Genomic DNA, 25,230 nt, shown 5'->3' with positions numbered 1-25,230 from the left:
AGGGCAGTCTGAATTTTGAAAGTTAACATTGTTGAAGTCAAAGTTCTCATGATGGTACTTTTTAACAATAATGAAGTTGAATATCTTCTGTACTTTGGGTTTTCATTTTGAAACTAGAAGGCATACTTATAGTACAGCTTTCCTGGAGCCTATCCCATTTGCAATCACAGACCTTTAACTCAAAGTTTATGCAAGCCACATTCTTCTCCTTATTCCTAAAATAAGCCTAGTCTTAGAATATACAATGTAAATATATATATCTCTCCTTGCCTCCAAGGAATGTACATAACCCCCCTAAGACAGTCATGCTTCCCTATCTTTTTCATTTACTAATTTTGCCACCATTTTCTTCCACTTTCAGTGTGGAATCCAGTTGCTAGTGCCCATGACTATTTCTCAACTTCCAACTTTCAGCTTTCAGTACACTACGCGCCATAATCTCCTGACTAGCTGCTTTCTTCATTCTTGCCTCTGTGCTCCAGAATATTATTTAGGCAGAATACATACCTTACAGTAGGTTCATCACATATCTATAGTTTGTAAATTCTAGCTGAAACATCATTTGCAATCATTTTTATTCTCAACTCTCTTACTCAAAATATTATTTCTCAAAAGTTCATCCTATTTTGAAGTCTGTGAACTGTACCTCGAAGTACCTTATCTCTCATCAATTAACACTTGCTTCCTTTTAGAAATATAAGAGAACCTAGAGTGAATCTAGTTGAAGTCCTTTCTTATAAAGTAACCTGTTTCTTCTCTCATTCTTGATTCATTCTTCCTGTTTCCAAGAAAGATGTATTTCTGCCTTTCCAAAGGGTACCAATCCAACTATATTGTTAAATTATTGAGTTTTATCTTCCATGTATTCTCACTCCATCAGTGGTCCTTCTCTTGTACTGTCAATCACTCCATCTTTACCAACCTCCTCCTCTCAAACTATAAGCCCTTAAAGTATCCTTCAGCCCAGAAAGCAAAACAAAATAAAAAAAAAGAAAACCAAAAATCTGTATTGAGTGAATGGCAATGACTGTTCCGTTTACCACTAGCTTTATATGCTGGCAGGAATCCCACATGAAAATTAAGAGAATTTATTGGGTAGTATGATTTTCCTTACCTCCAAAGAAAATTCTAGCCAGAGAATTGATAAAACCTCTAATGCTGTATAATTAACAATAATTCTGTAGGAAATAGAAGTTCTCATGCTTGGCACTACATGCAGACCTCCAGTATACTCTCCATTTCCTCTTCAAAATGTCTGACTTCTAGGGCTGACTTCATGTGTAAGTGCTTCTTGTCAATCTGTTAGTATTTGAAGGATAACTAGAAGGATTTCCTACCCCAGCATCTTCCCTAAGGATTCAAATTTATTGTTTTGTTTTCATCCCTTTGATCAAACATTATGGTCTCCTCTCTTATTGTTTTTAATTCTTCTAGGAGAATGTTTCTCAAACCTAGGCATCTATTGGAATCACATGTGGAACTTAAAAAAAATTATGTGCAGGTGCCATCCTCAAAAATTGTCTGTCTTATTTGGTCAGGGGTGGACTCCCACCATTGCCATTTTTAAAAGTTCTCCTGGTCATTGTAATGTATAGCCAGTTGAAAACTATATTCCTAGTTGAGTGACATGCAAGTACACTAATACCATATAGCAAGAATCAGTTTTCTTACCTTCTTTATGTGACATTCCTGTGTGGCATTTTAGCAGCACGTCCTGAGATCATCCTCCTGAAAGGAGAAAAAAATAATCAAGAGGTAAGTTGGCCATAAAATTATCCAAGTTTTACTGTGACCTAATAGTAATAATGGAATATGAATTATTACCATAATTCACATCCATATGAGAAAACTCTTTCTTGCTTTGAGAAAACATGTTTTTTGCCTCCCAGTCTGGAGAAAACAAGTTGCGTTCCTCTGGCACATGTACATGTTTATGCAGATTCATTCCCTAGTGGAACTTCCAAATAAAGGGAGCATATTACTTATGGCAACCGAGAAACATAGCTTTATGTTGCCTGTTGTAGAATTATTTCTTGACATTAACATTTTTATGCACCCCCATATTAAGTTTTATGCTTAGATTTAATGTCACCAGGTAGGAACCAAGGTAAATGCCACATCCCAAATCCACAGAGAGTCAGAGCTAAACCATCAGTTATCAAATCTGTCTTTTTATGTGCTGTGAGATTTATACACATTGCTTTAGAAAGCTGCATTCACTGGAAGATGCTGGTTTGTGGAGGGGCAAGGAAGTACATTTACAGGTTAGCTTGGCTGAACTGTGTTGATTTCTCTCCAGAACAGTCTTCACAATTCTTTGCTCACAGTTAGAGGTCTGCTGAAAGTGACTCAGTGTAGATGAAAACAACTTGCTTAATCATTCCTGAAACACGGGAAAAATTAAAATACATTTTTTCTTTGTCAAGCAATAAAAACAATGCCAGATTGTTAATGCCTCTTTTGTACCTTTCACTTAAAAGACCTCAAAAAGAACATCAAGGAGAATAAAGGCAAAATCTATTCCCCAATGGCGTCATTATACATGCTGAAGCCTCTAAAACTAGAACTCTAAAGACATTCAGGAAGAGCAGAGGAATAAATGACAGCAAACTGAAGAGTGCATCTCTGGAGCTTTGTTCAACCTGCTTTGTTCAAATTCATTCAAATTGGATAATGAAAAGCAAAGATCTTTTTTGTTTCAACATTAAAGTAGTAAATTAGTGAGTGGTGAGTTGCTAATTGTTCTGTAAAGTATTTAAGGTGCCAGCAGTGTCCCATCTCCAATTTTTAAAATGGCATCCTTAGGGTTGAAATGAAAGGAACCATTAGAGTAGTGTAAAACAATGTTTTTAATAATTTATGCTGGTTCAATTGAAATGATTTTCACTTAGAAATACTCATTGAAGTTCTTGTTTTTACTTGAGATAAGCAAGTTTTATTTTAGACTTCAAGATATCAAATAGAAATTCATTTTCTGGATGGGGCTAAAGTAGAAAGATAGATTAGAGCTATCCAATGTTGTGTTTCAAATCTGGCTGTTTCTACTTGCTTTGAGGGTATAGAATTAGCAGGTTTGGTTAAATTTTACTTGAATTTTGGGTGACCTTTTCTAATCCTGACTGTTTCATAATTTAATGTCTTGACCTTCGTTTTCCATAGAGCCACCTTAGTGATAAATGCAGAGATTTAATAACTAGAACTAGTTGACAGGTGACCTTTCGTACATGGCTGTTCCTTTTTGCTGTGGAAACCACTGTTTTGCAAGTTTTATTTCACAAATTTTAATTATCTATTCTATTGTCTATAAGCTTATTCAGAGAGAAAAAAGTAAAGGTTAAATATTACATTATTCTTACTGATTAAAATGTAAAGTGCTTGGCAGTTGTCCCAATATATCATTCAGAAAGGATAGGGCAATTTGTCAGGTTCATACCCAAAGAAGAGAGAGGGATAGTTTTCCCAGGGTGGTTGGTAAGGATGAAACTGGCCTAGGAGAGTGAGCAATCACATCAGCTAAGTGAAGGTAACAGATGTGTGTCTGTGTGTGTGTGTGTGTGTGTGTGTGTGGTGTGAATTTTGAATGGAGGAACAGAAGGGTTCTTTTACTGTATGTGTACTAATTTAAAGAGAAAAGTGACCCTGAGTCAACGAGAAGTGAAACTTGCCAGTCAGGGTGAATAACCTGTCAGTTTTGGCCATTTCTCTCTCTCCCTCTCTCTCTCACTCACTTTCTCTCTTAACCAGGAAAGAATTGGTTAAGCATATCATGGTAAATTGATTTCTGGAATCTATGTCAATAAAATATATTGTTTACAAACAAGGAAATAAGGCTGAGTAATTATAAAAATGCTAGAGACTCTTAGAAAGAGTTAAGAATATCTGCACTTTCCCCCCACCCTACAGTATCAGAGAACATAGGACCTTCACAGGGAATCAATTCCTCTGTACTTACATTCTTCACTATTTTTAAAAACAGAATTCATTTGTATCCCTCTCAAATACTCATGCTTATAATAAAATAAAAATAAAAACAGGCATTGTATAAAAAGACCCATCGTGTGAACATAATACCCCAGTCAGCCATTGTCCTGGATCCTCATGGAAGAGAAGAGCCATTCATGAGTTAGAGACCTCTTGATAGTCTTCAATGAACATTGATTCCCAAGGACTTGCAAATGGCCAGTGTGAGTTTCTAAAGGAATTTCTGAAGGAGGCTTTTGGGCAGTGGGGAGGTATTATTCCCTTTAGTCCTGGAGACCAGTTTAGAAAATAATATCATCTGCCATGGTCTTTTTTCCCCGACATGGACGGTAATTATTTATTGCTTGAGAATCTTTCACTGCTGTTGTGAAAGAAACAGTTTGAAAAGCAAATTGAGTAAGCAGATGTGAAGGACCATTTAAAAGCTAATAAAATTGGTCATGATTAGTTTATCTTAGACTGAAATTTCAGCCATATTTCAAGCTGAAAATATCAAGAAAAACATTTTCAATAATTTTTTATGTCATGCTAGCACTATTGCCAAAAAGGAGAGTTTATTTATGCTCACATGCAAATAATTTTGGTGAAGTTATTGATTACAAGCATGTTTAAAGCATTAATCTATTATTTAATTAAAATAATTTAAATATAATAGTGAGCAAGATTTGAGGTGTCTGCATATATGTATATTAAGAATAGTGAAAATCAGTAATAATTATTTCTTTGATATTCCACATTTCCTAATGCTGCCGTGAGTGCATTTCCTGAAAGATAACATATGCTCTCCTTTTTAACCTGAAAAATATCTAGTATCCTTTGGACATCATGTTTATCTCAACTTCCTCAACTCAGTAATGGAAAATAAAATAAGGTAACTTGAAAAATCTGCCATGAAAATTGTGTGGAATAATGTAATAAAGTACTGAGAAAGATGACTGACCTGTAATAGGCGTTCAATCATGTGTATATCAAAAATTCTACTACACTATACTTATAGGTCTCTCTGGTGCTGTTTCTTCCCTTCCTCTCTCTCTCACCTTCTACCTGTGCCCCAGCCAATAATCAAGTCATTTTTTCCTGTAAGATGGCAAAATGTCAAGAGTCATTTTAGCAGAGAAATGACTTGTTTTACAAAGCCATCCCTTAGGCTTCTAAAACAGCATACGAATTGACTCTAGTTGATCATGAAACTCCCACACAGCTTAGCGCTGTGTACTGAGATTAAGTTCACACTGATTAGAATTTTAAAATTATTTTACTCTTCACAGTGCCTCGCACAGAATAGGTGCTAAATAAAAATTATGTGGTTATTCAATAGATGTCACCAAATTCTTAACTCCTCCCAAGCTGATTGTTTTGAAACCAGTTGTGCTGCTATAGAGTTAGTATACTTTTGCAGAGGAAAAAAATCGCCAAAACAAATATAGTGCTGTTACCATAAAAGAAAATCAATATTTTAGACCTTAAATAAAAGGAAGTGTTTGACATTTGTGGCTTTCTTTAACAAGGACATAGGGACCCAGACAGGGTTGTCCTAATATTTGTGGTGCTCTCGGTTTATAGACACAGCTGAAGCCCAATGAAAATATTTTGAATGTACAAGATGTTTTCAAAGATGTTTTGAGTGCAAAAGAGACAAGATGAAGAAGACAAGTTTGTTTTTAATGAAAAAAAAGCAAAAAATAGAGACAATTCAACTATAAAGGGAGAATTCAAAATTTAGATGTGGCTTGATAAAGTGGAACTAGATAAATCTTAACAAAGGTCTTGGAAAATCCAGGGCCTCAGTCTAGAAAGAAAGAGTAACTGCTTACTGAAGCAGAACTGAGTGAGTGAAGACATATGGAATAAATTTTCAAGCAAAGCCCCCAAATCAAATAATATAAATGAGTTCAAGAAATAGCAGTACACTTTAACAAAGAAAGTTGAGATCAAAGACGTAGCAATAAAGCTAATAAAAAAACTGAGTTAACTAGATAAGAGCAGATTTTGGGTCTAATTGTCCATTTGTGCCTAGGTATTTCTTTCTTTTTGTCATGGCATACTGTAGTTTGAAGGTGCCTTCAGATGTATAAATGAGTCCCTTGGGCTTTGCAAGCAAGCTTTTTGTGCTACCTGAAGCTCCTGATTATGATTAGGAATGTTTCATTTGTCTGGCCCCCACACTCTTGTCATACTTTAAAAATGGTTCCTGCAAGTAAGTGGTAAAATAGAGCAATTATCATGTTCATCCATGTCTCCTGGTACCTTGTTCAGGAAGGCAGATGGCTAGGCAAAACTATTACCCAGAAGTATAGACCAAGAAGTACAAACGTCTCTTAAGATGATGGCCATGGTGACAGTAGAGCCAAGTGAATAGTTAAACAAAAAAACAAGGTGGCAATTTTATAGATCACCATCTACCCTCAAAGCCATTGCATTCAAAATACTCTACCCAATGACATATTTGTCACATAAACAAGAGGCTGTTGTTCCTAATGTTTGCCCTGAAGTTGTTAGTTAGCTGCTGACCTCATAATCTGCACAGCTGTGGCATCCCAATATATTGTCATAAAACAGATTGTGATGTCTTAATTGATCACTTTCAGAGGTTACAATTGTCAAGTGAGACCAGTATGCTGACTCTTATTAGTTAAATTAAGCCTTGTTACAGCAAAACTGGCTAATTCGTTATAATGACTAGGAAATCCAGTGTAATTTGCTGCATTTTGTAGATTCGAACATATCCAAGGCTTTTTCTTTTTCTTCTTTTTGATTGTTTAAATTTGTGGAGGCTATACCCCAACCATGCTTTTATTACACAATGAAGCAACTTCTTGGAATAGCAAATGGAATGTAACCCCCCGCACCATATGCATCTTGGTGATAAGTTGGAGTATGCCATATGACACACACAATTTAAATCGGGCATTGATTTGCATGACTCTAAGTGAATTGGAGGACTCAGCTAAGAGTAATGGATGTCAGGCTCTGCTGCAAATCGTCTGGCAAGAAGAATATTATGTTCTTCTCTATTGTGTAAAAGAAGGTAGGCTCCTAAGAGGATGAGGAAGGGTCTTAAATCAATGCGTGGCCCCAAAGGGCACCTCTTGTGCTTCCATTTTGGTCACTGGTGAAGTCTTCACTATGGCACTAACCTATAAAACTCTCTTTTCCAAGTGTCCTAATACACTCACTCACCTTGTATGGACCTATTCTCATCTGGTGCCTGGACCACCTGCTACTCACATTAGTTGAGAAAACTAACTGTGGCAGGGGTGATGAACAGTCCCTTTAATAACAGAGTTTTAAGACAACTCATAAATGGGCCTTTGCACATTCTGCAAGTCAAGTTTTTTTCAAAAGTTTTATCTTTGACATTTCAAATAAACAGATGCCTTTGTTGGTCTAGCACATTTTATAGGAGTACAAATAAAAATGAAATCAAAGAAACTAATTTAAGTTAATGTAATAACTGTTAGCATCCAAAATGCAGGAGGAAGAACAAGTATGTTTATCAAAGCACTTTTTTATAGTAGAAAAAAAAACAGATAATAGCTAAATGCCCAGCAGTAGGCAAATCGGTACATATGGTATATCCATATAATGGAATCTTGAGCAGGCATTAAAACTATCTCTAAGGGCTGACATGGGAAAGGCTGATGATTTTTGATTAATGGTTTCTCATTAAGTAAGAAACCAAGGTGGCCAAATTATATAAATGGCATTTCTCAACCTGTCTAAAATAATATCTATAGAAAGGAAAAAAAAATATGACAAAAATAGGTGTAGTGTTATTGAGTGATGAGAATATGGAGAGTTTTTTTTTTTATCATTTTATCCATTCTTTTTAGTTTTTTGAGTTTCCCATATTACTTTACTAATTAGGGGGAAAAAAATTTTAAAGCAGTTTGAGTAGCTTCAATTCAGTAGGCTGTACCTTCAGAATATTTCTAGAACATAAGCAGCTTCTCTCCATCTCCTTTGCTACTCAACATGGCCCACATCACTATCCTCTCTTGCTGGGATTGTAGCAGCAGCCTAATCTCCTGCTTCCACCCTGGCCTCTTTTTTTTAATCAACTTTCCACACAGCTGCCAAAGCTGTTAAAATGTAACTCAGCTCAGTCATTCCTCTGTCCAGAGCCCTTCAATGGCACTTCATCTCACACAAAGTGAAAGACCCTAAGTGATTTCTCCCCTGCTATCTGTCTGGCCTCAGTGCCTACTTGGCTCTCCCCACTGGCTCTGCCAGGCTACATTGCTCTTCCTATTATTCCTTTCCTACCTCAGGGTATTTGCATTGGTTTTTGCATTTGCTCTGCAGGAACGCTTTTTTCCTAAATATGCTCATGGCCAACTCTTTCACTTCATTCAAGTCTTTCCTCAAATATTATTTTCTCAGCAAGGTCTTTTTCTGATTACTCCACCAACTCTCTCTCTCTCTCACACACACACACACGTGCACACACATACCTCCTAACCTCCTTTCCTGCTTTAATTTTCTCGATTTAGTACTTAGCAAAATTTAACATATTATATGGTATAATAGTTTATTTATTGCCTTTCTCTTGCACCCAACTTGAATATAAGCTCTATGAGAACAGGAATTTTTGTTTATAGTTTTCACTGCTGAACTCTAACCCCTGGAACTGTGCCTGATACATCGTAGGTGCTCTATGACTGCTGTGAGTGCCTACCATTGATAGGAACAATGATCTGTTACAGTTGTATGATGACTAACCGCTTGATTTTTGTGCAGTATCTTACCTCTCAATGTAATTATTTTAATTCAATTGCTTTCACTTCCTAACTTAACCAATTGAGCCTTTAATGTATTCCAGGGACTAATGGGGGAATGGAGTTAAAATGAAGAAGATAGACATTGTTCTGACATAGTTTACTGTCTAGTGGACAGACATAATTAAACAAAAGTCCAACACAATACATAAAACAAGGACAGTACCCAGTTGAGAGAGGCTACTCACCAACAGGCACAATAAAAATTCAAGATCGAATGTCAGATACAAAATATGGAATCTCATAGAAGGGAGATGAGAAAGATGTATATCAAAAAAGCACATTGCTTCTTTATTACTGTTTTAAAAGAAAGGGTGACTATGTGGGAGAGAAGCAGCAAAAGCAATTTAGTTGGTTGTTTTAGGAGAACTGAAAGCAAGGAATAACGGAAAGGGCAGTGGGCTTAGAGTTAGAGGATCTAGATTTGAATCTAACACTGCAGCTTTATCATCTCCAAGTCCTGAAAGCTGATGCTTAACTTCTACGAGTCTCTGTTATCTCCGTGGTTAAATAAAAAGAAAGAAAGGGACTTAGACTAGCTCTAGAGACTGTCTGTGTATATACCTTCCCATCTAAAAGGAGGCCTTTCCTTATCCATCTAGGATAAACATAAACACAGAAGCCAATTAATGTGATGAGTTGAGGGAATCTCTGAAGGGTCTCTGTAATATTTCTGCTAGCCTGGGACTTACCTTAAGTAGTTACTGGTTCCGAAAATCTGTTTTATAACCTCATTGCTTGCTGAACTCTTCATATTTTTATCAATTGCTCATAACCATTCATGCATACAGGTAAAAAACATAACTGATCCCTGGATATGTTTCTTTTGCATTTCTTTTATAGCCACCAACCTTATTACAAAGATCAAATCTTTTCATATTTTCTTATTTCACCTGAAATTACAGTTCTGAATAAAAATATTTATCATTTAGAGTGGAAAACAAATAACTACTTTTTGCCTATAATTTTAAACCAGGGCATGGGGATTATAGAAATTAAAATTATTTTTTGACAGTATACTTTTTCTTTTTTAATGGAAGCATGCTGTTAACTTGATAATCTGTGTCAGAGACTGTAGGTTTTGTATTTGTAGGTACTTCAGAGATATTTCCATATTTGGTAATTATACAATATCTGAACTTTTGTTTTCCCATAGGAACTTGTTTGACTAAGTGGAATTTACTAATTTACATGCCTTCTTTCTCTATTTTTCAGCCTTTGCAACTGGACTGCGACCTTTGTGCCATAGTGTCAAACTCAGGTCAGATGGTTGGCCAGAAGGTGGGAAATGAAATAGATCGATCCTCCTGCATTTGGAGAATGAACAATGCCCCCACCAAGGGTTATGAAGAAGATGTTGGCCGCATGACCATGATTCGAGTTGTGTCCCATACCAGCGTTCCTCTTTTGCTAAAAAACCCTGATTATTTTTTCAAGGAAGCGAATACTACTATTTACGTTATTTGGGGCCCTTTCCGCAATATGAGGAAAGATGGCAATGGCATCGTTTACAACATGTTGAAAAAGACAGTTGATATCTATCCGAATGCCCAAATATATGTGACCACAGAGAAGCGCATGAGTTACTGTGACGGAGTTTTTAAGCAGGAAACTGGGAAAGACAGGTGAGTCCTCTCTGAAGCAGGTTTATTGTCTTTTATTATCTTTTATGCTAAATCTTTGCCAATTCCTTTTGCAGGATATAAAATGAACAGTTATTTATTTAAGCTGATTATTATATGTTTTGACTATTATGATTACTTGATAAGCCAGCCTGAGGTCTCATTTATTCCACCTATACTACCTCCTGTTCTTTCTATTCTGATTGGTTTGAGTCTCCAAGAAATACTGGATACTTCCCCAAGGTATCTTTTGATCTTTTCTTATTTTGTTCCATTTGATATTGATTAAGTTGGATTTCAGCTGAAAGAGGAAGCCTAAACATTTCTGTTTCAAAATCTAGTAATGGTAAGGAACTTTAGGGTTATGCATTAGTCTAAACTCCTCTGGGAATTTTGCCAAAATTTTACCTGAGACCACAAACAGAACAGGCTATTGATTCTCCAATAAGATTGTGTAGCTTCTTGCATGCAAATAGGCACTGTGATCCTGAACATCAAAACTTGGTATCTAACTTGTTTAGCAGAATACCATATTGAAATTATTCGTCACTTAAAATCATTAGCAGTTGAATTATTTTAAAGAAATGAGGTATAAATACTATTCATTCAATTATCCAAAAACCAATTTGCATTTTTATTACATCCATGTTTTTTCTGTAGCATTCTGTAAACTACACTTCCCACTTTTTTCCCTTGAAGCCTGCTTTCCTCTTTCTTTCCCCTCCCCTTCCTTCTTCTGTTTCCTCTGTTTGCTCCATTTCCAGCTCCCTCATCTCTCCTGTAACTGAATTGTGTGCCATGTTTTCTTCCTTTTTAGAAAGATAACTATTAAAGCAGAGAAAACAGGAATTACAAATCAGACAATCTTGGTTCTTATATCTAGCGCTAATAAAGAACTGTTAAGGGAAGATATTGAAACCAATAGCTAAAGTTTTAAATTATCTGTGAATTTTGCTTATTTGTGCAATATCATGGATAAATTGAGCATCTGCTGTAGTTCCAATATTAGCATTCCAATTTCTTCAAAATGTATGTATTTCACTATTCAATATTATCAAATCTAAGCTTTTAACTATATTGAGCTATGTGCTCAGGGAGGTGCAGTTTCTGATATCTCTGGATGTAATTTGGATGCTGATGATTATTTAAAAACCTTAGATGGATCAACTCTCCTTTGGTAATGTGGGTTGATCTGAATTTAACATTTTCTACTTCTGAGCACCAAAAATACACAGCTTCATATGAAATACAAGACAGAAATAGCCATGAAATACTAGTTCCTCGGACTGTATGAGTTAGCAAGAAGAATCCCAAAGGTGAGATTTGAATCAATGTAGCATAAACTGTCCAAAATGACAGGCAGTAGAGATGAAAGGGATAGGTACGGTGCTTCAAAGAAAAATGGTCATATGTCACATTATTCTATATAAATATGAAGCCTATTCACAAAGGGCTTTGGAAATTTCTGGTCTCTCCTTAGCCCAGAGCAATGCAATTAATGAGATGTATTTGGTTTTTCATTAGTTAGAGTTAGCCCTCAGGGTATCACCCAGACATACCTATAAGCCCTAGAGTCATTTGGGGGGGGGGTATCAGAGAAGAGCTTAGCATGCTGTTGGTTCATGTTTTTATGTGTTTATTTCACATCGACTTTTGCCGTGAGCTTTGAGGGAGACAACACCATCACATATGTGTAAATTGTAAAAGAATTGGGAGAGAATAGCTTTGGGAGATCATTTTCTTACTGGCCATGATGAAGAAAGCTGTATCGTCGGAAAATTACTAGGTAATTTTATTCACTTGATAAAGTTAATTTGCAGGGTATCATTCGATTGGTAGAGTTACCAAAATGAGAGTTAATAACAGAAATATGGTTTCAGTTTATGGTGCATTCTTATCTTTTTCACTGAGTCTATTTCTGTCTGGTTGCTTCACTTAGTACTCCAACCAGACAAGAGAAGACAACTATGCTAGTGTTTTAGAAATGGATAGAATGGGTGATTTAAGTAGAGCCTGGTTGGATAACAAAATATTGATCAAAATGACCTCAGAAGCTGCGTTCCCAATCTATATCCTAACCACATCTATGTTAAAGACTTTTATTGTCTAAGAATTTCCCATGGCAATCTGATATTCATTGTCAAATTTCAAACTAGAATATATTTTTCAACTTTTCATGAAGGAAAATGTCAAACTTATAAAATAGAGACACTAGCAGTGTAATGAGCCTCTGTATAACCATCACTTAGCTTGAATAATTATTAATTCATGACCAGTATGGTTTCATCTATACCCCTACACACTTTCTCTCTCACCAAAGATTATGTTGAAACAAATCTCAGATATCATATAATTTTATTTGTAAATATTTTGGTGTATATCTCTAAAAGATAAAAAGTCTTAAAATCAATACAATACCATTGCCCTACATAAAAATCAACAATTCTGCCTTAATATCATTATATATTTAGTTTGCAAATTTCCCAATTGTCTCATTGATATATTTTTCATAGTTTATTTTAATTAGGATTAGCATAAGGTTCATACATAGCAATTGATTGATATGTGTCTTATATTTCTCCTAACCTATATAGAAACTTCCCTGTCTCTCCTTCTCTCTTCTGTCTCCCTCCCTATCTGTTGTTGAAGAAACCTAGGCATTAGTCATATAGAGTTTTCCACAATCTAGATTTGTTAATCGCATTCCCATGATCTTTCTTTTTCTGCTACACTGATATTTATGTATTGAGGCTTGGTTGGATTCATTTTTTTTTTTTTTTTTTTTTTTGCCAAAACCATTAGGTGGTTCTTCTCTCAGAAGAAATACTCTCTAGTTTTCTCTTTTTTTAATGTTAGATGCCATTAATGATTATTTGCTAGATTATATAATGTATTAGGATTGCACAATGGTGCTATTTAATTATATCCTTTTTATTTATTAGCTGATATATTTTAAGAGTAATTTACCCTCTTATTCATTTCGTTACCATGAGATAGAAACCAATACTGTTCTCCTCTTTATTTACCAGTTTTAATGTATTAGTTTCCTTGTATTCTCTATAGGCGTCCACTGTTATTAATATTTACATATTAACTTACAGACTAAAACATACTTGAAGTATTTTAATTTATTAAAATTATATCCTTATGCTCAGATTGCCTTATTTTGGCCTATGGGAACCTCTTCAAATTGGCTTTGAGTCCTTTTGACATGCCCTTAGTAGTCTTTGATAGCTTCTTTGTTTCCTGGTATTATGGGATGTTTCAGGCTTTTTTTGTACATATTCCGAGGCAGACCTGGATTCAGACATTTCTCCAAAGAACATCAGTTTCTTTTAGTAGTTAAGAGAGCATAATATTAGCACCATTGCTGCTCATTGCTACTGGATTGGTCTTTGTTTCTTGGGCTTTACAGAGGGCAGAGGTAGTATGTAAACAATATATACTGTGTATATTGTTTAAAGATAAAATCATTATGAGTTCAAACTGAAACTTTCAATTCAAATCCAGGGCTATCAGGTTTTAAGTTTACATCCTCTATCTTATATCTGTTCCTTCTTTTTACCATGCTGACAATCACAGGTCTCAGAGATTTCAATGTAATTATTCATCTGCTTTATTCCACAACACATACACACACACACACACACACACACACACACACACACACACAAATAATCTTAGAATAAGAATAACAGCACAACAAGCAATATAATTATAGTAAACACTTTAAGGATATTTTGCATCAAAGAAAGCATTTGAATGGCAAACATTTATGTGAATCTGTGCTCACAAAGTATATGTTGGTTATAGTCTCCAAAAAACTTTTTTAACATTTTTCTCCTAAGTAAATAGGAGTGAATTAAGTGGTATACATCACTGAAGGCATGATGAAGTAGAGAATAAGGGGTGTCCATTTAATTTTGCTTTAATTGTAAAGCTATTTTGTTTGATTTGCCTGTAGTTATTAGAACTTTTTAGCAAGTAGTTATTTTCATCATCAAGTTTTTAACAGAGAGACAATTTCATCATTATTATGTATAATTTATAGAATTAAAAATATGTCACTAGTAGTTAAAGTGATTCATGAAAGGAAAATGATTACATGGTGTTTCTCAAAGAAAGCTTTGCTTCTCAGCTTGCTTCTTAAAATTGTAAAAATACTTTTAAAAAAATATAGCCCTTCCATTTTTTTTTTTTTTTTTTTTTTTGAGACTGAGTCTCACTCTGTCACCCCGGCTGGAGTGCAGTGGCGCGATATCTGCTCACTGCAACCTCCGCCTCTCAAGTTCAAGCGATTCCTCTGCCTCAGCCTCCTGAGTAGCTGGGACTACAGGGACGCACCACTATGCCTGGCTAATTTTTGTATTTTTAGTAGAGATGGGGTTTCACCATATTGGCCAGGCTAGTCTCGAACTCCTGACCTTGTGGCCCATCTTCCTCAGGCTCCCAAAGTGCTGGGATTACAGGCGTGAGCCACCACGCCCGGCCAGCATTGTGTTTTTTGTCTTAAGGAATTCCTCACTGAGGAAACATGAAGCAGTAGAAGAAACATGTATATCATTTAAATGTCTTAGAAAAAGTTTAGGCCAACTCACAAACATATTGGAATACCTTTTTGAAGCAAATGGAATTTAATTTGCTTTCTTTTTAGTTACTGTCTAAAATTGTTTGGCTTGTCAATTAGAGAGGGTGACCTTGTGGGAAAGGCTAAGAGAGCAGAAAGAGTAGGTTGCTTTCCCTTTCTGTCTTTATCTTCTGGGGCCCAGTTTTTTTCTTTCTTTCTTTCTTTTTTTTAAATTCTAGGTTCATTGGTTAGTGGTCACTTTTAGATTGTCACCTACCATATATACTTCTGGAAAACAAGTATTGTGAATTCTACAGAACTTTCATTTCTTCCAGAAATCTTTGAAATTAAAGGTTTTATATTCAAAACAATCTGGACCAAAATACCTTTTTCCCTTTGAATGATTGGTATGCACAAATAATACTAGCCTGCTGACATTTACACATTTGCATTAATACATCTTAAGACTGAAATATGATAGAAATGCTGTAGGGTTGACAGTGGCACATTGTGCCACACTTAACATTGAAGAATGTGATCATGTTCCTGGCACACACATATGCAAAAGGAATGTTAACTTTTCTAGAGAAGCAGTTGAGAGCCAATGTGAGATGTTCTGCTTTCCTATGGGTAGGTGGGCAATTGCAGCCTGGATTTCACTTTAGAAATATGCTTGCAAATATAGGCACATAATTTAATTAAGTAATAACTGAGAAAGCGATAGTCCCCATTAAAAGAGCAAAGCTAATTCTGGGCTGTTAAAGGACTCTGAGCTGCCCTAAATAGGTCTTAATTAGCTGGTGCCAATGTGGCTCCACCTTCAGGGATGGATGAAATTAATGAAAGCTAGCAGCAGATAGAATCAATGTTTCAAGATGTTCCTGCCTCAGGTGAAGAGGATGAAAAGAAAGGGAGTCATTTTTAAAGACTGTTTAGGAAACAATGCACATAAATCAATTTCTAAAAACATAAAATGGGACACTGATTTGTAAATACAGTATCAAGATCTCTACCTGGCTCATCTTTGCCAGCTTGCTCCATCCATTCCCACTCAATCTTAAGGAGAGAAAAAGAAATCAGCGATGTGTCATTCCTCACTATCTTTGGGGGTGACAGTTTTATAAGCTAGCAAGGGTTTTAAGGGCAGCCCAGGTTTTGCTATTTCAGCTTGGCCATTTTGAATGTTTCTTGTGTCATTGCGTGGTCAAGTGTAGAGATGAAATTGGCTCTCATCCCTCAGGTTTGCAAATCTTTAGTAATATCTAGAGTGGAAAGGGGTTTCAAGTCTTCTTCCCTGAAAATTTGGGAATCCTCTTGTAGGTCCCTCTGTCAACACACAAGGAAGCTGCCTTAACACATACAGTGTAGCTTGAAGGTGGAGGGCAAAAACCAAAACCAAAATAAAACAGCTATGCTAGCCTTATCTTAGAGTCAGCCATAGGGTACAGAAATGTGCATAGTTTGCCCAAAGAAATGCCATACCTAGATTCCACAAACAAAGATGTCAGGTTATTCCTAACTCAGAATAAAACCTGCTAACCTCAGGAAAACTTCGACCAAGAGATAATAGGCAAAAGACAGTATTAAAAACAGTATTTTCCATTTTTTTTTCATTTTGAAGATGGTCTTTGCAAATATCTCAGCACTTTTTCAGGAGCAATGCTGACAAACCTCTGTTAGAATGAATTAATGTCCCCATCCCAGCTGGTGTATTTGGCAGGAACAAAAAGTTCATGCAGCAGTCATGGGCAGATCCATAGGACTCCATAGGACTCCTTAGTCAAAAAGCATAATACTGCATTCAGGGTTGTGTTTTCATGCTAACAAGCCTTATGAAACAGGGGAACTTCCTTTTTTATCATTATTTATGATGGCATTCAGTGACCTACATTAGGCCTCCTCTGTAATACATGTGTGCTGGAAATTAAAAATTCAAAAAAAAGGAACGATCTATTTTAATAATGGGAGGTAGGGAGGGGCATTTGTAATTTAGAAAGATATCAGTACAAACCTTTATGTGTTTAGAAACACCCACATGTGCACACACACACACACACACACATACAAATACACTGGGTGAAACTCTGATATATTTGACAAGACAATTTAGTATTAAAATGAGAGCAACATCTCAAGTTCAGTGATCACATTTTAAAGCAAAAAGCTGTGCAAGACATCAGTGGTTGTGGAAATCAAGACTTCCAAGCAGTCTACTGAGTGAAATAAAGTTCTCTGGGCCAGAGGATGACTTGACAGAAGGCCAGATGCTCAGAAAAATTATACTGTATAGAAAAAAAATCCCAGTAGACATGTATGCTCAACAGTTCTCTCGATGTAGTGGCTTTAAACCCCCAAAGGGCGTGAAACTCAAAGGCAAAAGTAGGCCTTAAATGAGAAGCTTCATTAAAATATATACAGACTTTTAAATTTTATACAGGCTTTAAAGGGTTTATTTATTTATGTATCATGGGATCTATCTCTGTAGTTGACCTACTTCTCTCTTACAATTATTTCTCCTCTCCTTAGATTTTTTTTTGACCTATGCCTCCTTCTTCAAGTTTAGTTCAAAATTAAGACAAGTAAGGATAGTTACATTCTTGTCTTTAAAACATATGAGCCAGCAGCAATCTCTGTTTTTTCTCTATTCTTGGATGCTTGACTCTTTTTAAGACAGAGTTGGTTGTTTTGAGAATTTTCATCCTATACTACGCCCATCTGTACTACTAGATGTTTAATTGCTTGGGCAAATATTTCAAAATACCTTTCACTGTGTCTGGGATGTTATAAGAGCTCTACAGATGTTTGCTGAATTGAATTTTTGCATCTCTGTAAATAGACTTCTTATTTGATATGTTATTACTGACCTACATGGACTCCTCTACTTAGCTCTTTTTCTTTCTTTCTTTCTTTTGTTCTTGTTTGTTCTTTCTTTCTTTCTTTCTTTTTTTTTTTTTGTTTGTTTGTTTCAAGGAGTGGAAAATTTAATAGGCAAGAAAGAAGGAAAAAGCTCCCCGTGCAGAGACAGAGGGAGGGGTGCTCCAAGCAGAGAGGGAAAAACCCCATAGCTCCTTTTCTTAGTGAAGAGTAGGTCCTCTAGATCAGTACAGTGCTTTTCAAACTTTAATGTACATCAAGCCACCTGCTGACCCAAGTGATTTGAGGCAGGGCCTGAGAATTTTCATTTCTAACAAGTTTCCAGGCCTGGCCAATCCTGTTCATCTGCAGATGGCACTTTGAATTGTGCTATTAACAAAGTAAAAGACATTCATTTTTTCTTGAACCAAATAAATACATAAGTCAAGAATATCTGTTTCCCAAGTAGCTTTGTAATCTGCTTGTCGTTGGATCCTAACTTTGTGATCCTGCCCTATTGCTTAGCAAATTAATAATGGGGCTCAGAGAAGTCCTTAAGAATTCAACTGGAGACTTGTGTATCTGAATTGTGTTTATGTGTTCATTTCTTTCATTGAACAACACATTTCCTAAGGACAGGGACTACGCCCATCTCCATTTTATTCTCAGACCTAGCATAGCGGTGGTTAGCCACAAAATACCGTACCAAAAGAATGTATTATTTTCACTCTCTGTCTTTCAGTTAAAGGGCCCACAGATGTTTCAAGTGTCCTTGAATTGACCTCAGCAATAACTCCTTTTCTTTGTTCTATTATTGTCACTACCACTGCTCTAGTTTAGGCCTTCTTTACCTTGCACTTACATGACTGCTTATCTAGTCCTACCTCTGTGTTTTGGCAGAGATATTTCCCTCTGCCTAAATTGCACTTCCCCCCGTCACCATGCACACACATGCAGGCCATACTTTATGAACAAGTCAAATGTTACCTTTTCATGAAGCCTCTTGTAATATCCCTACAGAATTCATAATTCCCCTGAAAACCATAGGGTTATGGACTTCCTTTTTGTAGAAATAATCACTTTCTACCATGCATTATTGTTATTTATATTTAATCCCTTCAAGTGGTCCATAAACTATTTGAGGGAATACCAGCCTTGTTTCTCCAAGCACCTTGACATAATGCTTGACTTTAATAGGTATTCAGTAAAGATTTAATGGGTGAATGAATAAATAAATGGATGAGTAAAAGAAATAACGCTTAATATCTTTTTTAAGCTTAAAAGTCCCTTTGCCATTTGTTGAAATACCAGTGAATTTCAAAATACTTTTTTTTCAGCGAGAAGGGTCACAGCAATGCCAAAGAGGCAAGTTCTAGGATTGGATTTTGACAGAAAAGTTTCTACAGTTCCATTTAGAGAGACCACATCTTGCTTTATTTTACCCAAAGGCTGGCAAATCTATTACCTTCTTTAGGGTTTTTGTGATTGGGCACTGGGTTTTTAATAAGTAACTGGCAGAGCCATTCCTCAAATACAGGTTTCCATTTTAGTTTCACTTCAGTTGTGAAGCAAATTCTAAGGCTTCACTCACAATTCTGTTAGCTGTCAGTTGCCTGGTGAGAAAGCAAATCCTAGTACCCAAAGTCAAAGTTATACTCTTGGGCTTCAGGAGGCAAATATAAGCACCACCACAGAAGTCAGAAAACAAAATACCCAAGTAAAGGAGAACTGAAAACTCTCATAAAACAACCTGAGCATCTCTACCAAACTTTATCTTTAAATTGCCCTCCAGAAAATATTTTCTTCTTTGGTAACAAAGAAAATAAATTGCCTTACTTTTTAAATGCCTTCATGATGAACATAAAGAAAAGAAAAAATTGGTAGTGGTGTCTTTCAACCAACTACATAAATGAAGAATAAATTTGTATATAGACTAAGAGGAAAATTAATGAAAGCATCTCTGGCATATTCAGATCATGTCACTCTCCTGCTCAAAATCCTGCAATAGTCCTCCATTTTCCTTAGAATAAAAACACGTGTTTACAGTGACTTCCAATCACTTCTGATGAGTCTACCATGATAGCATTTAAAATCGAAATCCTTACCTCACATACCCAGCATTCCCAATTTTCCTTACCTTGTTCTATTTTATTTTTTTCTCTCATAGCGTTACCTTCTAACATTCTATATAATATACTTATTTATTTTAATTTTTAGTGTTTTCTATGTATTTCTCCTACTGGAATATAAGTTCTCTAAGGCCAAGGATCATTGTTTTGTTCACTAATATAGCTCAAGCACCTAGAAGAATATATGTTGTGTAGTAGACACTCAATATTTGCTAAATAAAGGACCTAGAGGTGGAAAAACAATTAAATAAAGGATTCAGGCAAACTTGCAAAAAGTTATCATGGGAGTCTTTTATCACTTAAAGAAAAAAATACATCCACTCAGAAACAGTGCAATTAAGTTACAAGTTTAAGGCTGTTTTTTCTGCTGTCGTTTTACAAAAAGGTGCTAGTATTAAAGCTGTCTTATCCAAGAGATCATCATTTCACTCAAGGAACTGGTCTAACTGATTTTTATTCTTCAACACATGGACCAGTTGTTTAAACAGAATTGATTTCTGATTTCTTTGGTATCCAGGAGAAACAGCAAAAATCTCTCATTCTTATTTGGATTAGTAGAGCAGCGGTTCTCAAACGTGAGCTTGCATCAGAATTACACGGGGTGCTGATTAAAACACAGATTTCTGGGCTCATTCCCGGACTTTCTGAGTTGGTATGCTTGGATTGAGGCCCAAGAGTTTGCGTTTCTAACAGAATTCCAGGTAATGTTGCTGCTGGTGCTGGGTTCACATTTCAAGAACTACCATGATAGAGAATTCTAAGATATCAAGTCACATTCAATTATTTCGAACATTTGGTCCTATAATCTTTATTCTATTAGCATATTGTTGCACGAACATCTAGCACTATTTTTGTTATGATATTTTTCATGGCGAGGAGTTTTTTAACCTCCTGTGAAAGTCCTACTGCAACTCTGTCATTTTATTCTTCACTTTCTTAAGATCTTGCTCCTCTGTAATTATACCAGATGGTGCTGCTCATTAGCTTATAAGGGAGTGATGCTTCATCATTCTAGACAGAGAGACAAATCACTCTGTTCTCCGACTTTTGAGTCAAGAATCAACATTTGGGTGTATGTTCAACCTACTATTTGCTTTGCAATTTTGCTCATTAGGTATTTATTACCCTGACAATGTTTGAGTTAGTCATTTTCCTTCTGCCGTGTAGTTCAGATTAGCACTGTTTGACAACTGCCATCATCACAGCATTACCTCCAATAATATGTAATTTCTTTTTTGCCTGTGTTATCTGGGTAAGGTAGTTATCTAGGAAATATATCTATAAATGGAAGATCACAAATAACATTCAATTCTCTGACTTATCGTTTTAGAAATGGATAACTAGGGACGTTTCCTTGGAGTTTCTAGCCCTGCGATTGGCATTGCTGAAAAGAAAGGAATATTATGACCAAAGTCAAGTGTTCTTTTTCATTTATTGTATGCTTTTTTTATGAAGAAGGTGGTATGAGGGAAGCATATGATTTAATGAAAAGCATTGAAAAAGAACAGAAACATTTATTAAGCTCTACTGGCAAAAATGGATGGGCAACCCTTTACAGAAACATGGAAACCATGCAGAGCAGAGAACTGGTTAAAATTTAGAACCTGGAAAAAAGTCTTATCTGAGATACAGCATGGCACATGTATACATATGTAATTAACCTGCACATTGTGCACATGTACCCTAAAACTTAAAGTATAATAATAATAAAATAAAAAAAATTGGAGCAAAAACATATTTTCTTTTTCTCTATAATCTTCACTAAAAGGAGAACTAAAGTTATTCCTAGATAACTCATGCAAAGGCACTATTACAGGCATGTAATAACATTCTTCTGATGTGAACAGGTTGTTTATTCTCTCCTAAAATACTTCTCTACACAGTTTTAATATTAAACTTATGAAATTTTCTTGAACTTTTGTTGATTGGAGGGTAGTAGAGAGAGAAGGGGATATAGTTGGGAGCTTCTGGGAAGGATTGTCAATCTATCTTAATTTTTCTAGTTGATAGTAGATTTTTGACCATTAAATCTTTACTAACCAAGGTGTTAATATCCTCGTAATGAAATTAGTGTCCTACACTACATCAGCTGTATCATTTGTGGAGGCACAGAAGCTCCGAAGGTAAATGAAAAACAAAGAATGGTTGCTATTCCAAGGTAACTTTTTCATGACATGTTCTATATTTCTGATATGTCTTCTAGTCTTACCTGTGAGTTCATAGCAAACACAGTTGGTTTTATTTAGGAGTGCATTAAATTTTATTCCATTGAGCAAATTTCACTTTTGCTTCATAGTGATTGTAATTAATTTGCTCTTTATCTTCTCTTTATCTTTACTTCACTCATTACTCATCTGACAGCTCGCCATCCCATCTTAATTAGGAGAGAAGACCCTTCCACAAGTGAACCATTGGCAGTTCTGTCATCTGGAAAGAGATACATAAAATGTGATAAAAAACAGAAATGACTATATAACTGGTTCATCATATTTCCTTAGCAGGTGGATTCTTGGTGGGCAAAGATCATGTTTCTGGTGCTTTTGCTGCCAAGCACATTGTGGGTGTTCAATAAATATTAAATAATAAGAAGAGTTTCCTAATTAAGATGAACATTTTTCTCTATTAAGCAGATGGTGCTCAATAGGAGTAACCCATTATTTATAAGTATGACACAAGGTGCTGGCAATTGTTGAGGAAATGTGGCTATCCCTTCAGATGCGGATTATATGTTAAAGCAAACTTTTGTGACAAACAGCTTGGTCGATATTAGTTAATGTTTGTGATTAAAACTGTCACTAAAGATGGACTTGTGTGTATAGGTCTGTAATTCTGCTATTTTGATTCTTAATATTGGCTTCACCTATTATTTATTGCTATTTGATGCAAGGCAAGTTTGGGCAAATCAGTGTATACCTGATTTTACCCCATAGGTTCACCATTTGATTTGAATTCTCATCCTTGTCTGACTTCTAAAGAGATTTTTGTTTTGAGTCCTTTGAGTCTCTTTGTGGTTGCTAAAGCTAGATGTGAACACCTCCATGATATTTGCAATGCTTATATTCGTAGCTGAAACCTCAGTGGAACTAAGGAGAGTTAATTAGGCATTCCCCAAAATACACATCGTTTTATAATTTTGCAGATCACCCCGACGAAAATAACAGTTTAATTTTGTTAAGTCATGTAAATTATAGTGAGAGGGATGATGAGAGTTCTCAGCACTTTGGAGAAGTTAATTTTGTTGTCAGCACATCCACATTTCAAAAATCACAAACTAGAGGCGGAACTTTTCAGAGCCAGTGAGATTTGGTGATCAGATACTGTTTTCATTTCTAATGTCTGCCTTCTGTATAGCGTCTATGCAAATAGGGGCTTTCAAGGATGCAAAAGTAGCAGCTTCCCCTATTAGGAGCGTAACTAGCAGCTGCTGTGTTTCTCATAAAAGAGAAAACATCCTGTTTACTAACATACAACCATACGCCCTCACCCACGTACACTCACACCAAGCTCTTTTATTTAGGCAGAGCTTTTATTTTGGTTTGAGATAGGCAGCACAGAAATGCAGTCTTTTACAAACATTCTTTGAGCACATATCCCCTGGGTGCTAAGTAGGTGTCAGTCATTGTTCTAGATGTGGGGAATCCGCTGATACTTGAAACACATTCTCTAATTTTACTGGGAACTCATTGGAACTTCTGACATTCGTTGGCAAGTTCTTTGCATCTGGTCTCACGTCCTTATTTTTAATATTTATAAACCATGCTCATCAGGATGTCAGTAGAGAAGAAATGAAAGTAGCTGAGAAACCCTGCCGAGAGAGACCAAATCCGAAAGTTAACTAAAAATGTCTTGATCACAAGGATAGAAAGTGAACTAAGATATGTTCTTGAGGCAGCAAAAATAAGTATTGTGCCAAAATCCAGGCTTTACCTCAGTGTCAGATAATCAATGGACTAGAGATTTCACTGTGTTCCCCACAGCCCTGTTAAGAAATCAAGACCTTGTGCTTAGTCTATAATTCTGGAGTCAGCCCAGAAGATGAGCTAATAAATATGTTAGCTTAAGTAAAGTTTATGATAATATAGACGATGAATCATCTTCCTATTTTGAAAAGCATATATTCTATAACTCAGGATTTCTGGAGTCCCTCCAGAAATCTACATGACTTTTGCCCCATTTTCTTTAGGTCACCTTATCAGAGAGCCCTTTTTTGACAACACTCTCCCACCCCCAGCTCTCCCTTTTCTGCTTTTCCAATTCTATTTTCCTTTATGTTACTTGTTATGGCCTGATATGTGTTTGCTATTGTCTGTCTTCCCTTATTAGACTGTAAGCACCATGAAGGCATAACTTGTTGTTTACCTCTCTGCCCCCTCAAATAGCATCTGACACACATAGGTGACACTACCCAGTTGTTGAGTGGGTAACATGAGGTTGTCTGGGATTGTTAGTTCATTATCCTAGGCCTACACAAGGTCAGCATCACCAATATCACTGTCTTCCACCTTCACATCTTGTCCCACTGGAAGATCTTCAGAGACAATAACATGCATGGAGCTGTCATCTCCTATGATAGCAATGCCTTCTTCTGGAATACTGCCTGAAAGACCTGCCTACAGCTGTTTTACAGATATATATATATATATATATAGAGAGAGAGAGAGAGAGAGAGAGAGACAGAGAGAGAGAGAGAGAGAGAGAGAGAGAGAGAGAGAATGCACTCTAAAATAATGATGAAAAATAAAGTAAATACATAAGCCTAGTAACATAGTTGTTTATTATCGTTATCAAGTATTATGTGCTGTACATAATTGTATGTGTTATACTTTTATATGGCTGGACATGCAGTAGGTTTACCTAAACCAGCATCACCACAAACACATGAGTAATGCATTGTACTATGATGCTATGACAGTTATGACATCAGTAGGCTATAGGAATTTTTCAGCTCCATTTATAATCCTATGAGACCATGGTCATATATGTGGTTCATCTCTGACTGAAATGTCGCTGTGTGGCACATGATTAACTTTCATGAGAGATTCTGATAACCAGGGGAACATTGAGGTGATATAATTTAATCCAAAAAATAGATGTTTCAAATAAGATTTTGTATTGGGTAAATAAATGATTACTGTTTGGCTTTTTGGAATTTCATGCATAGCTCAAGAATCTCTGTTGCCAACTTCATGGTCTCCTTAGTGGTACAGAGATCTCAGCAAAGAAACTCAGAAGTGAGCACAACACACTTATTTAATGGGTAAGGAAACCTAAGACCAGGGCAAATCTAGTGACTTTCTCAA

The 25,230-nt window shown here is 35.9% G+C and overlaps 1 protein-coding gene across 1 annotated transcript in view; it reads left to right on the top strand.

Annotated features, from left to right (window-relative positions):
- ST6GALNAC3 (ST6 N-acetylgalactosaminide alpha-2,6-sialyltransferase 3) overlaps positions 1–25,230 on the top strand; it is a 554,316-nt gene that overhangs the window by 326,662 nt on the left and 202,424 nt on the right. The window contains 1 exon segment of the mRNA NM_001133820.1: positions 9,975–10,384. Within this exon segment, the coding sequence (NP_001127292.1) occupies positions 9,975–10,384 (410 nt within the window).

This window comes from Pongo abelii, chromosome 1, assembly GCF_028885655.2.
Source record: "Pongo abelii isolate AG06213 chromosome 1, NHGRI_mPonAbe1-v2.0_pri, whole genome shotgun sequence".
NCBI classification, from domain to species: domain Eukaryota; kingdom Metazoa; phylum Chordata; class Mammalia; order Primates; family Hominidae; genus Pongo; species Pongo abelii.
The sequence above is the reverse complement of the archived record's forward strand: the minus strand, read 5'-3'. Positions and strand labels throughout refer to the sequence as shown.